This window comes from Schistocerca americana, chromosome 1 (assembly GCF_021461395.2).
Source record: "Schistocerca americana isolate TAMUIC-IGC-003095 chromosome 1, iqSchAmer2.1, whole genome shotgun sequence".
In the NCBI taxonomy this organism is placed as follows: domain Eukaryota; kingdom Metazoa; phylum Arthropoda; class Insecta; order Orthoptera; family Acrididae; genus Schistocerca; species Schistocerca americana.
The window spans coordinates 1214132586-1214150055 of NC_060119.1; the positions used below are offsets into that span (position 1 = coordinate 1214132586).

At 39.1% G+C, this 17470-nt stretch overlaps 1 protein-coding gene across 3 annotated transcripts in view; it reads right to left on the minus strand.

The window, feature by feature from the left end:
* LOC124619844 (integrator complex subunit 1) overlaps positions 1–17470 on the minus strand; it is a 307722-nt gene that overhangs the window by 36107 nt on the left and 254145 nt on the right. For all 3 annotated transcript variants that reach the window (XM_047146458.1, XM_047146464.1, XM_047146471.1), the window contains 2 exons: positions 13217–13335; positions 8543–8693 (listed from right to left, as the gene is read on the minus strand). In XM_047146458.1, coding sequence (XP_047002414.1) covers positions 8543–8693; positions 13217–13335 — 270 coding nt within the window. The remainder of the gene's footprint in view (positions 1–8542; positions 8694–13216; positions 13336–17470) is intronic.

Below are 17470 nucleotides of genomic sequence, written 5' to 3' on the forward strand. Positions count from 1 at the left end.
CAGAGCAGGCTGGCTCACCAGTTCTCATTATTAATCCACAAGGCAGTTCCGATCTGGGACAGACCCACTTCCCCGTATCCTGGAAGTGGTGAAATGCGCTTCGCTATCCACGTAGGTATTTAAGAAAATCAAATAGCATGCAATTATTTCTGATTGCATTTAAAAGTAACATTATCCCAAAACAGCAACCATTATTGATCAACACCTCTAGTTTAATCTCTCTGTGTGGCGACTTCATTTGGCACATTCATGTTGCTTTTTTCCATGGGATAATATAAACACCTAGTCCATGTGCTGCCTAACTAAAGTAATGTCACATGCCAACGCCACCATCTGACCGTGGAAAAGGGCAGAGGGAGGGGGGCAGGGGGAGTGCTCACTTCACAGAAAACATAATTAAAATATTTTGAAAAACAGAAGACTCATTGTGCAATTTTACTGTTACAATAATTGCAGTTACGGACACAAAAAGATGTTATGCCTTTATTTGTAACACACACTTTGGCATTGTCTTTTCTCAAATAGTCGGCACAAAAACAGTTTCCTTTTTGAGTTTGGTATACTGCTGATGACAAGATCATGACAGACTACGAACCACAGTTTTGTGTTTGCCAGGTGTGGAGGAACTAAGCCACGAAAACTGTTTGCACAGATACCATCTTACAGTAATCACTGGGGACTGAAGAATGATATGAAAAACTGAAATTTGATCACACGGACTCTGATTTGTGCTGAATTAGAATGATTACTCCATGCAAAATGTGAGGTCCAGCCCAAATAATTTAGAGTCCAAGAAAAGAGCATTGTGCGTGCCCAAGCTCAGAAGTGCCAGTGTTCACATCTCTAGTGGTCTGTGGAGCTTCAGCTTGGTGTTTACATTGTTGAGAATGAAGGTCGAAGCAGAATATTAGCTTAAAGAAAAAAAGACAGGTCAGGATCAAATAAGAATAGGATAAGAAGAATCCTGCTTCTAGGTTGCAGTCAAGGGAGGTCCTTAGGCCAGCAGCTTCAGGATAAAATAGGTGCAGGGTAACAGGTCACAAGTTCTGTGAACCAAATGCTAGCCTTAGCCAGGTGACAGAAAACACTTGGGTCAGCTACGCAGGGACTTTGAGAAGAAAGATCATGTAATTATAGTTGGAGTAGCAGGAAACAGCCTGGCTATGAATCCAAGATACAGTATTAAGAGTTACCTGGGTAAAACAGGAGCAGAAACTGGCCACACAAATGTGGGGTTTGTCGAGGTCTGTCAGCGCCATGATCAGCCCTGAGTAAACACTGCCGTAAGGCTTGTTAACACTGAGCTGATCAGGATGCTCCAAACACTGGCAAAATTTCACGTAAGTGCTGTTCCAATTGATGCTATTGGTAGGTGGGGATACACTATACATGGTCTGCACCTAAACAGGAAGGGGGAAGCTAAATTAGCTTCTCTATTAGAAGATACTGCAAGGGGGAGGCTACAGTCACACAAGGGATGATCCCTGCGGTTACTGGGACCCTGTAGACCGTTTTTTAGGTTAAAGCCGAAGTCCGGACAGACAACAATCAAGAAAAATAGAACAACAGAAACTTCACGCACAGAAAATGGGAACAAGCTAAGGGTAGTATCAATTCACTTCATCAAAATATCAGGGGAATAAAAAATAAAGTATATGAGCTGATAGTGTGTTCAGACATTCTCAAAAGTAAGAATGAGATTCATATACTTTGTCTCAACACCATGTAACTGTGGGGATGGAAAGTGTTTGAAGTTTGTGCCTGTGAACTACAGCTAGATAATGTATTGTTGATATTAACAACAGTGTACATGTCCCCATTAGGAGATTTGGAGTTATTCATAAAAAAGTTTGACTCCCTGTTATGCTGTCTGTCAGACAGAAAGAAGAAGTTACTAAACTAATCTGTAGTGCAGAATGAGATTTTCACTCTGCAACAGAGTGTGTGCTGATGTGTAACTTCCTGGCAGATTAAAACTGTGGGCCGGACCGAGACTCGAACTCAGGACCTTTGCCTTTCGCGGGCAAGTGCTCTACCGACTGAGCTACCCGACTCATGCCCCGTCCTCACAGCTTTACTTCTGCCAGTACCTCGTCTCCTACCTTCCAAACTTTACAGAAGCTCTCCTGCGAACCTTGCTGTGGCTGTGGCTAAGCCATGTCCCCGCAATATCCTTTCTTTCAGGAGTGCTAGTTCTGCAAGGTTCGCAGGAGAGCTTCTGTAAAGTTTGGAAGGTAGGAGACGAGGTACTGGCAGAAGTAAAGCTGTGAGGACGGGGCGTGAGTCGTGCTGGGGTAGCTCAGTCGGTAGAGCACTTGCCCGCGAAAGGCAAAGGTCCCGAGTTCAGGTCTCAGTCCGGCACACAGTTTTAATTTGCCAGGAAGTTTCATAATCTGTAGTGATTTCAATGTAAACTTCCTAAGCAAGTCTGATAGGAAAAGTGACCTACAAGCATTATGACATATAACTTAGGATCAGTGATCAACTTCCCTTAGCCGTCTAGCTCAAGGCAGTAGCATTCTAATAGATAACGTATTTGTGCACCAAGAGGATGTAAAACTAACACATGCTTTCCCTGTGATACTTGGATTATCTGACCACAATGCACAATTGATTAACTTACAAAACGTGGCAGGGTGTACAGTTCAGAAATCATTATGTAAAGGTGTAAGGTTGCTCAACCTGGTATCTGTCGAGCACTTCATTGAAAGTTTGTTGCTGTTGTTGTTGTGGTCTTCAGTCCTGAGACTGGTTTGATGCAGCTCTCCATGCTACTCTATCCTGTGCAAGCTTCTTCATCTCCCAGTACCTACTGCAACCTACATCCTTCTGAATCTGCTTAGTGTATTCATCTCTTGGTCTCCCTCTACGATTTTTACCCTCCACGCTGCCCTCCAATGCTAAATTTGTGATCCCTTGATGCCTCAAAACATGTCCTACCAACCGATCCCTTCTTCTAGTCAAGTTGTGCCACAAACTTCTCTTCTCCCCAACCCTATTCAATACCTCCTCATTAGTTACATGATCTACCCACCTTATCTTCAGCATTCTTCTGTAGCACCACATTTCGAAAGCTTCTATTCTCTTCTTGTCCAAACTAGTTATCGTCCATGTTTCACTTCCATACATGGCTACACTCCATACAAATACTTTCAGAAACGACTTCCTGACACTTAAATCTATACTCGACGTTAACAAATTTCTCTTCTTCAGAAACGATTTCCTTGCCATTGCCAGTCTACATTTTATATCCTCTCTACTTCGACCATCATCAGTTATTTTACTCCCTAAATAGCAAAACTCCTTTACTACTTTAAGTGTCTCTTTTCCTAATCTAATTCCCTCAGCATCACCCGATTTAATTTGACTACATTCCATTATCCTCGTTTTGCTTTTGTTGATGTTAATCTTATATCCTCCTTTCAAGACACTGTCCATTCCGTTCAACTGCTCTTCCAAGTCCTTTGCTGTCTCTGACAGAATGACAATGTCATCGGCGAACCTCAAAGTTTTTACTTCTTCTCCATGAATTTTAATACCTACTCCGAATTTTTCTTTTGTTTCCTTTACTGCTTGCTCAATATACAGATTGAATAACATCGGGGAGAGGCTACAACCCTGTCTCACTCCTTTCCCAACCACTGCTTCCCTTTCATGCCCCTCGACTCTTATAACTGCCATCTGGTTTCTGTACAAATTGTAAATAGCCTTTCGCTCCCTGTATTTTACCCCTGCCACCTTCAGAATTTGAAAGAGAGTATTCCAGTTAACATTGTCAAAAGCTTTCTCTAAGTCTACAAATATAGAAAGTTTAAGAAATGTTAATTGGGGAGATGTATACAATGATCCAAATACTAATGATAAATGCAACATATTTCTTGATAAATTTATATCCCTTTTTTAATATTGTTGTCCAAAAAAATTACTAAATGTAACACCAAACAGTTTTCCAAGATACCTTGGACTACTACGGGTATTAAAGTGTCTTCAGAAAAAAAGAAAAAAAAAAAAGCTTTGTCAGGCAGCAAGAATTAGTAAAGACCCATAAGTAACTCTACACTACAAAAAAAAAAAAAATTTTTGTAACATACAGGGAAAAGTTGTCAAAAATCACAAAATATACATGTCAGAGATGAAATTAACAACTCGGGCAATAAAATCAAATCAATATGGAATGTTGTTAGAAGGGAGACAGGAAAAGTAACCACTGGGGTACTTAATTACTGCCCAGCATCAAAAGTAACAAAATTTGGAGTAGGAATTAAAATCCATGGAGAAGAAATAAAAACTTTAAGGTTTGCCGTTGACATCAAAGGACCTGGAAGAGGAGTTGAACGGAATGGACAGTGTCTTGAAAGGAGGATACAAGATGATCAACCACAAAAGCAAAACGAGGATAACGAAAAGTACCCAAATTAAATCACATTATGCTGAGGGAATCAGATTAGGAAACAAGTCACTTAAAGTAGTAAATGAGGTTTGCTATTTGGGAAGCAAAATAACTGCTGATGGCCGAAGTAGAGAGGATACAAAATGTAGACTAGCAATGCTCATTGTCTCTCGTCCAGGAGCTAAGGAGAGCTTCAAATTTCCTGGGCTCATCGAGAACTGCTCTAAGAAGATTAAAGGACAATAGAATCGCGTCCCATCATGTTCTTATCAAAGAACCGTTGTCTGATGAACAAGCCGTGGATAATCTAGCATGTGTGAGTCCTGGGAAAATGTCAATTGGAGGAAAGTCATTTTCTCTGATGAGCGCACAATTGAGTCTAAGAGCATAGGTCCTGCTGTTGTTTACTGCACAGAAGGGCAACAACATGATGCACACTTTGTGGCCACACATGTTAGAAGCGGGCGCATACGTGTGAAAGTTTGGGCTGGATGTCTTACATGGGTGCAGAAAATTTAGGAAGTATCCAAGGCAAATTCAATTCAACACCCTATGAACATTTCCTTGAAAATGTGGTCATCCCCGGAGCTCAACTTTAGTACACCGAAGCACATCTCATTTGCTGACATGATAATCATCCCTCAAACACTAGCACTAGGATTCAGAGCTGGTTTTAATGAAGGGAAAATATTATTCAATGCCTTCCGTGGTCTCCAAAGTTGCCACATTTCAATCCCAAAGAGTTTGTAAGGACTCAACTTAAGAAGACTATGAGACAATTGACCAGACCCTCCTCTGGAAACTGTGAGTGCTCTATGGGATTTGATTCATTCTTAACAGTAGAGAACTGCCATCGAAGAGGATTTTTTCCATAAACTTATCAATTCTATGACTAGAAGGATCCATGCTGTTCTTGATACCAACAGCATGTGGACAAAATACTAAAGCTATACATAGACTTCTCTTCATTTTCAAACAATGGAAACTCCAGGTAGGAATATCAATTTAGGAAAAGACAGTTTGCTACTTAATTGTGCCTGTCTGGAACTTAACGTGTCTTCTTTACAGTAAGTAGCAATCTGTCTTTTCCTACAGTGTTGCAACTCTTGATTTTATTTCATTTTTCTGTAAAAGGTCTTCATAGTTATTAGGCTAACAATATTAATTTCAAATTACAAATCTTCTTGTCATTATATTATTTGTGTTTTTACAGGAGACCAGATGAATATCACCTTCCAAGGATGATTATTTCTATTGTTATGGGAGGTCAGATAAATAACTACCTCTGTCAGCACGTATTAGTCATGCTGTACAATTGGTGAAATGGACAGAGTTTTGGGTTAGCATGCAGGAGGTCAAGAGTTCGATCCTGTGTTGGGACACACTATTTTTATTTGCTAATTTCATTCTGACATTTCATACTGTTGTTGTTGCTGTTGTTGTTGTTGTGGTCTTCAATTCTGAGACTGGTTTGATGCAGCTCTCCACACTACTCTATCCTGTGCAAGCTTCTTCATCTCCCAGTACGTACTGCAGCCTACCTCCCTCTGAATCTGCTGAGTGTATTCATCTCTTGGTCTCCCTCTACAATTTTTACCCTCCACGCTGCCCTCCAATACTAAATTGGTGATCCCTTGATGCCTCAGAATATGTCCTACCAACCGATCCCTTCTTCTAGTCAAGTTGTGCTACAAACTCCTCTTCTCCCCAATCCTATTCAGTACCTCCTCATTAGTTAAGTGATCTACCCATCTAATCTTCAGCATTCTTCTGTAGCACCACATTTCGAAAGCTTCTATTCTCTTCTTGTACAAACTAGTTATTGTCCATGTTTCACTTCCGTACATGGCTACACTCCATACATGTACTTTCAGAAACGACTTCCTGACACTTAAATCTATACTCGATGTTAACAAATTTCTCTTCTTCAGAAATGCTTTCCTTGCCATTGCCAGTCTACATTTTATATCCTCTCTACTTCGACCATCATCAGTTATTTTGCTCCCCAAATAGCAAAACTCCTTTACTACTTTAAGTGTCTCATTTCCTAATCTAATACCCTCAGCATCACCTGACTTAATTTGACTACATTCCATTATCCTCATTTTGCTTTTGTTGATATTCATCTTACATCCTCCTTTCAAGACACTGTCCATTCCGATCAACTGCTCTTCCAAGTCCTTTGCTGTCTCTGACAGAATTACAATGTCATCGGTGAACCTCAAAGTTTTTATTTCTTCTCCATGGATTTTAATACCTACTCCAAATTTTTCTTTTGTTTCCTTTACTGCTTGCTCAATATACACATTGAACAACATCGGGGAGAGGCTACAACCCTGTCTCACTCCCTTCCCAACCACTGCTTCCCTTTCATGTCCCTCGACTCTTATAATTGCCATCTGGTTTCTGTACAAATTTCATACTGTAATATACACCATCTCTTAGGTCACATATATCCTAAATTTATATTTTGTAACGCTGAACATAACAAATGCATGATTAGACAATAAGAAACAGACAGTTGAAACAAATGACCTGTCATAGGATAGAATAACTACAAAAACAATATCAATTTCTAGATGCTAAAGAGGACAGCTCAGTACAATAACACAACATCTACTTGCTGTTTACACTACGTGTAATATGAGCGCACTCAGATGTCACACATTAGCGACCAGAGGCTATAATAATGTCCATATTAATGACCGTATGAATACATTCGCCTCGGAACAGCAGATGCTCGAAGTGACCTCCCTGCACATTCAAACATTGTGCAACACAATGGATCGTACAGCTCTGGACCCCTTGAGTCCACAGTAACGAGAGCAGCATGAATACAGGCTACCAATTCTTCCACATTTGTCGGTGCAGTAGAGCACACATGCTCCTTCAGGTGTACCCACTAGAAGAAATCCAGGGGATTTAGGTCAGGTGAAGGCGGTGGCCATACAAATGGACCTCCACATCCAAGCCATTTCCCTGCAAATTTTCTGTCCAAATACAGCCACACATTAATTCCAGAGTGTGGAGGTGCACCATCATGTTGGAACATCTTTCAGCACATCAGGCAGATAGTTTGACAGGAATGCACGATACCTTTGTGCCATCAATCGGTCAGTCAACATGTAGGGGCCTAGGCACCTGTCACCTGATATTCCGCCCCACACATTGATACAAAAGCGAACTTCATATCCACAGTTACAGGTGATATGTGGGTTAACTTCACACCAATGGTGAGCACTGTGCATACTGAAGACACCATCACAAATGAATGCTGTTTCATCCGATCACATTATGTTGTGCACGAAGTCATTGTTGGCTTTCTGTTGTTGTTGTTGTTGGAACCATGCACAGAATTGCATCTGCTGATGGCGATCTGCAGGATGCAGGTATTGAGTGAAAGCATAATGATAGGGATGCAGCCCATGCTCGTGCAGCACACACAGTATAATCACGCCATCAATCCTGCACGCTGTTGCACCTCTGACAGATATTCTTCTGCACGATTCATCCCGACACCGCTAATTGTGAAATGTTCGGTTACAAATTACACTGTTTCCCGAACGGTAATAGATGTGATGTTTCCAGAATCCCATCAATAGAATAATAATAATGCACCCAGATACGTACTAAACAGCACGCGGTTACCAGACTCGGTGTTGAAAGGCATAAGTAGTGGGACCATGGTGATAACACATACAAATAGTAACCGAGTTTGGACATTATTCAAAAAGCACATTGCTAGTCCTACTGGTAACATAAGGCCCTAATGAAATGTAATGGACCTAAACGAGGCAAGAATAGTTGGTATAAATCTATAAGACCATTGGAGGAGGGTACAAAGAAAACAGATTTTGCATCTAGTAGATGAAATGGTGTGAATAAATTCACACCCACAACGTGGAAAGGGCTTCTTTCAAAGCTGACCAATCTTCTGTTTCTACGATTTTAGTATGTAACGGCAAATGTTTTCTTACAGAGAAAAACAAGAAGATGCCAATAACACCTCAAAGTTCTTTGCCAACTGTTTCATTTAATAAAAATATTTTCTATTATATCTAATTAGGTGTACTTTGTGTACCTGCATGTTTTACAGTTGTTCCTTGATTTCATATCTATTGACATCTAGCATACACAACAATTTGTACAAACCTGAGGACTAAGACAGGGTGCACAGACGCCATCTTACGAGCAGAGAGCTCATATTCCTGGGAACGTCGCGCCCAGTCTTTGCCTTGATGGGAAGCTGTCAGAGCAGTCAGTACTGTGTGCGACATTGAATCCAGAGTGCTGCTAGTCCAGTCTGAAAATAAACATCATGTTTGAAAAAGCATGATCATGAATTCTATGAAACACACACCAATGAAATAGACACAAATTGTAAATGTTGCCATGAAACTGGGAACTATGAAGACTACAGGACATTGCAGAGGTAAAAATGTCACTGTATTATAGTTGCGTACAAGTAAGAAGGCGGCTGTGTTATGCATTCTGCACAAAGTGGGATGGAGAATAGTTTGTTGCATCATAAATGTGCCCTTTATCTCCGTCCCACGCTTCATGCTCCAGCTGTTTCCCACCCTTGCAACTGGCAATATTCCTGTCTCCTCTAAACAAATTTATATGCAGGTAAAACTCTCACTGTTGCTTTTTGGCATAATCCTCGTTGTATTTGCTTTATGCCACCCATGTTGAAAACTACAGTGACCAAGTACTCTCATCATACCTGGACTAATACAACAATCAACAATAATGTTCAATGAATGCCCCAAAGTGCACACTGTATACAAATACGCAGAATGATGCTATTGGCTGTATTGTCATAGTGTATAATACTTTTTGCTAATGCATATCCCTCTACCATTCACCTTCTTACATGTACACCACTATAGAGCACAGAATCATAATTTTACTAATCATTGTTTATCGGGAGTCAAGACACCTGTATAACTTCTTTCAGTTCTTATGATTGGTTTAGAAATTAAATTTTTAAAACAGAATTAGCTATTAAATTTAGATTTATTTCTTTGGTTCTGTACAATGGATGTTAATTTTATTACTAACTGTGAACCATGCTTTTTTTTCCATTCAAAAAATTATTCAAATATCAAGTGTTAAATATTTTAACATTATTATGATCTGCAACTTTCAGTGTGACAGAATGGTGAATGATCTCTTATACTAAGTACTTCACAACGTACATGTAAGTTTAAGTGGCACTAGGCTTCAATACATCAACACAAATCTAGCCTCGATCCACTACATCCTGCAGCATGCAGCTGCAGAAACTCCATTTCTTCAAATGGTTATTCAAGCCTTACACATTTCCGTCACCATCTGAGTGAGCCAACAAACTGCTACATCACTTTTGTCACTACACGTGCAACCATAGACTACACAAGGGCCAAAGATGTTCTTCAGCAGCAAAGAACTTGATATGAACTGAATCATTGGATAGACACTCGATCCAGGCTGCGATATCAATACATCAATAAGCACTGCACTGTACCAACATCTTTGCAAGTTGATCAAAGAAAGGGTTTAAGGAACTGATCTAGCTTCAATTTGTAGGCTCACTTAGAAGGTGGCTAAAAAATATTTGGCCGAAACAGCAGTTTAAGAAATGTAGTTTCTACAGCTGCATGTCCAAAATTTAATGTCTCAGCCAATGTACCATAAAAATGCACAAATCTAGATCTGAATAATGAACTTTAAAGCAGAATGCATTAACCTAAACAATAACATTTCACACCCAAAGCAATCTGAACACCTGTTTCCTGCCAATTTATAGTATACATGCAAAGAATTGACAAATATTAAGCAAGTGAGAAACACAATTCATGCAGAAAACAGCTCCAATGGAATCTACAGAGAAAGGAATAGAAACTCGGAATGGAGCAGTGAAAATGTCGCACAGGACATATTTCAGAGCAGCTCAGAACTGACGACAAATCATGACGAGCTGCAGTGTGCCATTAAAACTTTGCAATCAGCTGAGCACAACTATAGACAGGGGATTTACCCTGTTATAGATAAATATTTGGTTACATCCTAATATCAAGAAATCCAGAAAAAAATGTTTTGTAACTAATATACCAGCAGAAAGAAATTCTTACCCACTCATAAGAGGAGACAATGGAATTTAGGCTAAAAAGCATCTATCTATGAATGTATGGTTTCGCGGCAATATGTACTGATAAAATTTTCTTGGGCTTCCAGCTGCATCAAGTTGTTTAAAATCCTGAGCTTTTGGCCAATTGTTCCTCAGCCATTGTCAAGTGGTGACTGTTTTTTGTTTGCTGCTACTGTCTTTATGTAGCCACACTGCCTACTGCGATTTCACTGGTGCCCACTCCTATGCCATATGAGGTAATGCTTTCATTGTGTGTCCACTTAAAACTTCGGACGGCCGGGTCCCAAGCAGTACTTAGCTGTAGGCCACCATCTTTATCAAGGACACAAATTTTTATCTCTATTGCTTATTTAATTATGCTATCCCAGAAACTACTAATCCACATAATAATGAGTGTCTCTTTCAATCCAATACAAAATCCATTTTCTAAAGCACACTTTGCCATTGCTGATTTCTCAGACCGAAGGCGAAAGCATCTCTCATGTTCTACACAGAGCTGCTCAATAATATGCGACACAGTCTGTCCGATTAAAATATTCTCCATCATATAAAAAATATGACATCAGAATATGCTTAAATTAATCCACAATAGTGTCATCAAATAACTGGGAGAGCAGGTCTGTGGAATCCTTGATGGAATGCACATGAATAATGACACCACATCAAAACTGACTATAATATCTCTTTCTCCAAGAGGCAGGCATTTAATTCAATTGATGAAGTCAGTCGTATTTTTGATGTGGTGCACACAGTGACCAATGTGCTGACTAAGGAAAATGGCCACACATTTCAGGAGTCAGTAAGTCGGCAAAACAATGGTGCTCACAATGGCATGTAGAGGTGTGTTGTTCTTATGAACCTGTGGAAGGACATACCATGTCACTGGTCGATGTGCCCAAAGGAAGAGATTCTTAATGAAACTCTCTTCCACTGAAAAATTTGTGACAACACCCTCAATAATTATGGAGGTCTACAGATAAGCACAGCCTGGGATCTGGCCACTGGAAGGTTGAAAGGATGTCCAATGAAAACATTATGTCATATGGCATTGAAGCAGGCACCAACAATGTCACAGAATCAGTGGACTATGTAATGACAGCAGCAGTAGCAACCAAAAAACAGTCACCTTTTGACAGTGGCCGAGGAGTACTCGCCCAGAAGCTCATGGATTTTAAACAACTTGAAGCGGCTGGAAGCTCAAGAGAATATTATTAAAAAAATGTATTGAGAAATAAATCTGTATTGCTAACTAGTAAACACAAAAGATAGTACTGCTCTTTCTTCTGATACTTATCAGTTACACAAACATGGTTCATTAACAATTAACGTTATGCACTTATGATATAGATCACTTCTTGAATCTTTGAGCTTTTCTTTATTCTACAAGTTCTACAAGAAGGGTTTATACAGTCCAAAAATTTGTGGGATTGAATGAAAGTAAGTAATACGTCTACAACACTGAAAACAGCCATGCTTTACTGACACTCAATGTGATTCAGCACAATACAAGACAAAAATATTTGCATAAAGACTCAGATTCATTCCTTGTGTAGCATAAGAGAAGACTTTCAAAATCAGGTGTACAGCACTTCAAAATGGTACCATTAGACACAGTAAGAAATTGAGATTCCCTTCAGAGTCAAAACAAAATTACAATTTTATTTTAGTAACCACTCACTATACAAACTAATTGGTTACCTACATTCATGAACTGAAAATTCACATCAGCCAACCAGTAATGTTCACCGTAAACAGGCTTCTATTCTTTTAGCATAGGTACAGTTATGCTTCACCACATATTAAAGTGGTCAATTAAATATTATGTTAGCAGTAGCAGACAAACAGCAGCTACCAGCTACATAATATAACTGTGAAAGTATCAAGACTTTCCTGCTACTTTCACGATGTTAAATTTAACTTCTGTAAGCACAAATAGTATCTGGAAAAAAAAGTCTGTGGCACTTGCCCCACAAATCATCTTCTGGTCTGACTACAGGCAGAATAGAGCCTTCTGTCTGCCACAGCACTGGATGTTTGGGTGGGAGAAGGAAGGGGCAAGCCCATTACCCTTGTTGCCTTTTACACCCAGGAAAGAGCCTTGATTCTTAATCTGACAGCAAGATGAGTGTATGTAGGGCCACCTTGGAGGGACTGGAACTAGGAAAAGTCCTTGCTCCTACCGGAACCTCTAGGGCCAGAGTCGAGCACTCTACCCGTGTAGAAAATAAATTTCTAACAAATGCTGTTCATGGAGTTAATATAACTGAGGAAATAGCAGCTTTTTTCCCCTCAAGTATCAACTTCCACCCTAATTTCCTAGGTTACATTTAGCTGGCACTATCACAAATAATATTAAGCGGTATACTGTTAATTTATTGTCAATACAATGTACAGATTAAGTTCCCACAATTTGCTTTTTTTGTGTTAATGCAGACCTTGCTTCATTCCACATCCCTGAAAGTTCTTCTTCATGATGGGGTCTACGAACCATAACAAATCCGTTAAAGTTATAAGAAGTGTTCATCGAATTATCGGATGCTGTTGTTATCTTTACTATGAGAATTACAAGAAACAAAAACCCATTACCAGCTCTTTGGATAAAGTAATGTGTGCAAGCCAATGCAAACTGCTTGAATGATACAATCCATCCGATTTATACAGTAAAAAAAATTAAGAAACATGCTTTTACTCACCTGACACAGAAGCATTTTCAAGAAATGGTTCCCGTTCATCATCCTTGAAGTAATGTATAACACTTGGAATGCGCAGATATAGTTGCAGCAATAATTTTTGGGCAACTTCAGATCTTACACTGCAATGAGAACATAAAGCATGTCAGTCACGAAATCAGGAAGTTAATGGACAACAGAGTTGTGAAAGCATTAAAAAAAGAAGGAAAGTAATTAATTTGATTCACACGATTTTCTCAAAAATTGCAAACAGTAAAGTAACGTACAAATTCGTTATAATAAGGAGAATATAAGACAGATCTGAAAAGTTTTTTCAAAAGAAGAATAGTCATTAATTTAAATTATTTTCTTACAAACTGCAATCAGCAAAGTAAGGTATAAATTTGCAGTAGTGTGCAAATTCATTGGTACAAGACGATTAACCTTTAACTGTGCACATGTATTACTGTACGTATAATACACTAAGTGGCTAACTGAATGTCAAACTAATGTGTCCTCCTCTTGCTTTAATTAGCTTCTGAACAGGTTGTGGCATAGATTCGACCAGGTCAGAATAAATGTTTCATAGCCGTGTCATCATGAAACCACATTTTTGCCACATTTACACACTAACATACATTCTTTTATCAACAGTCCATTTAACTAAGACATCTCTTCACAAAACTCCACAAATTCTCAATGGGATTTAAGTCTGGTGAATTACCAGGCCATTGAAGTACATTATTACTCTTTTCTTCCATGAATGTCTTGACTGCTTTAGAAATGTGACATAGGACCAGATCATGTTGAAATGCTCCTCCACTATGTGCATAGGTCTGTAGGAATGACACAATCCTGCACCTAAGAATTTCCATGTATTTGGCTGAATTCATCATCCATCAACTTGTTAGTGTCCCAGGGTCACTTGCAGTGAGGAATCTCCACAACATTTTTTGGAAGCATATTTTGCAGACTGTTCAGGATGCTCACCCCTGACTGCCTCATGGGTGCTTCAACTGACAACACTTGCTCTGAACCCTTGAGAAATAAAAGGCGACTCATCACTGAAAATTACACGTTTCCAGTTATTTGAGATCCAAGATTTACGAATTTTGGCCCACGCCAACCATTTTTTTTTTTTCTCTTCATGGCAGGTGTTAACAACTGCTTCTTTACTGTCTTTCATGCCTTCCACTCACAATCAAGAAGCCTATGCTGTGCTGTTCTGTTGAAGAGCCAATTTCAATCCCAGTAGCCAAGACATCTTTCTGAAGGTCCTTAATTGTCTTGTGAGGGTGAATTCTACTGCTTCTAAGTACAGTTTTCTCAGTTATAGTGGTGATTTTTGGTTTTCATATACATCTGTCTTTTCTCTTTGGAGACAATGAATGAGGCAGTCTCACTAAATGTCCTAATTCAGTCTTGAAACACAAGATCTTCCCCATACCAACAACAGAGGCAATGCCCCATAGTCACAGTTGTGTGTTCATGAAGAGTAACTATTTTTGCAGGCTTGTGGGGTGAAATGTTCCTTTTAACACAAACCCAAAGTTTTCCAGCTGTTGATGCTCATACAAGCACTCCACTGAACTGTAAGGAACCTACAATTGTTGTTCCCTATCAAGAGACAACAGTAGTCTACCAAGAGTTTAACAATTCCTTGTAAAATATAAGCTTGTCTCAATTAATTTGTACAGAATTGTGAAGACAAAGACATTGTTTAACATTTGTTACCAAAAATCTCGAAAAATTTTTGACCAATACTTCAAATTTTTACACTTTACTCTAATATACATTTGGATAGACATTGGCTAGGTTTTTTTAAGCAAAAATGTACAGCTTCTCCATTCAAACTCACTACCAGAAAGAAAATGCTATGCTTTGAAAAGGTTAGATTTTGTTATCTTTCTTACCGTCAGTTTTAACTATGATTACTGGTCATTTAAACCATTACAGAAATTGTTTCTCCCATATATATTCTTGTACCTTGTATATAATTTTGAGCAAAAATTCTATACACAACAACATGCTTTTTTGTTTTCTTCCTCGTAGTCGATTTTAACAGAATACAGGGAAATTCTATTAATGGCTTATACTGGTTAATGATTAGACTACTACTATGCAATCTGAATCATCTGAAACTTTGCAATCCTATGCCTTTGCAGATTAAAACTATTTGAAATATTATCATTGGAGCTACTATCCTTATAGATCCAGCAGCTGAAGATGTCTCTCATACCCTGTATACCAGTGGCCCCAAACCACTTCATCCATTCATTTTAATTTTACAATTAAAGCTTTGTTTATAATAACAATAAGCAAATTTCAAGGTCAGTGGGAGGGGGAAAAAGGGGATTTTTTTTTTTAGGGGGGGGGGGGAGGGGGAAGAGGGCAATGACAGAGAGAGAGAGAGAGAGAGAGAGAGAGAGAGAGGGAGGAGGGGGGGGGGGGGAAGGAAACTAGGAAGTATATCTAGTTTTCAAACAAATTTAGTAATTGTAAAATATTGCCGGGTTTGTTAGTTCATTATAACAAGAATCAACTTCCAATCCACTCCTCCACACCATCATCATCATGAACTCTACAAACTCAATGGTGCCAGTGTCCGTATGGCATTCCTATCTGTACATCTACTTTTACATCTAAACCCATACTCTGCAAATGACTCTGAAGTGTGTCGCAGAGGGTACTGCACCAGCTATTAGCACTTCTTCTAATTCTATTGAAGTACGGAGTGTTGGAAGAATGACTGTGCGAATGCCTCTGTATCTGCTGTAATCAATCCAATCTTGTCTTCACTATCCCTACAGAAGCTGTAATACAGGGCTTTTCAAAATGAATATACGGATTTTAAGGCTTTGTAACATTTATTATTTAACTTAAATTATAAATAATACATCAAGTTAAAGAGCAACTACAACAGTTTTTCTTAAAAGTGTTCAATGTCAGCACCATCGTCACACATCGAGTAGACAGGCGAGTTCTTCCAAAACCTTGATCTCTGTGTCGATAGCAATTGTTGCAACAATGCTGCTTCTGAAGTTGGGTAGATCAGCTGATGGTGGAGACATATAAACATCATCCTTTATGAACCCCCAAAGGCATGGGGTCAGAACCTGTGTGAACATGAATGTTATATAAAACAAGCTCTGTCATCCAGTGGATTGCAGCTAATCCAGCAGTCGGGCACAACATTGTTTAACCAATCACGTGATGAGTTATGCCAGTGAGATGGCACACCATTTTGCTCCCAAATAAAATTCTGCAGTTCAGCTTTTTCCAGTTGAGGAAAGAGTTGTAGTTCTAGAGCATCAAGACAAGAAACACCAGTTACAGTTGCTTCACTGAAAAAGTCGAGCAGAGTCTCGTTGCAACTGTACCAACTCTTGAGGATCTGCTGACATCCAGATACACACATTACGTGTGTTCACATTTCCGTTTAGATGAAATGTCGATTCACCACTGAAGACAACACGATCCAGAAAATCTTCAACTCACACAGCAAAATTTCTTTTGCGAAGTTGGCACATAAACTGTAGTCTGTAGGCTTTAGAGCTTTTAACAACTACAACCGACAAGGACGAACTGATATCTTGGGACTACATGTGATAGACTCTCACTCATTCATTATTTTTTCCATTCATTCTTGGTCATTCCACACTCTACCCTTTGTGCACGGGTATACAAACAAATCTGTTTGAGTTGCTCTTTCATTTGATGTATTTTTATAACTGTAAGTTGAATGTAATAAATGCTATCAAGCCTTAAAACCCATGTATTCATTTTGAAACACCCTGTATATTCCTAGAGTATTAATTTGAAGCTGATTCTTGAAAACTTTGTAAATACACTTTCTTGGGGTAGTTCATGTCTATCCTCAAGTGTCTGTCAGCTTGGTTTCTTTAACATCTCTGTTACACTCTTCCATGGCTCAAACAAAGTTGTGACCTTCATGCTGACCTCCATATACATTCAAAATTCTCTGTTAGTGCTATTTGGTACAGGTCTCGCACACTTGTGCAATATTCTAGAGTGGGCCATACAAATGATTTGTAAGCAATCTCCTTTGTAGACTGATTGCATTTTGCTAATATTCCACCACTCAACTAAAGTCTGCCATCTACTTTATACATGACTGAGCCTGCGTGGTCATGCCATTTCTTATCTCTACCAAGTGTTACACCATGGTATTTTATAACAACGGAAATTTTTGCATGGAATACTACATAAATTAAAGGAAAGACTTGGCTTTTGATTGTGTAAATCATGAAATTCTGC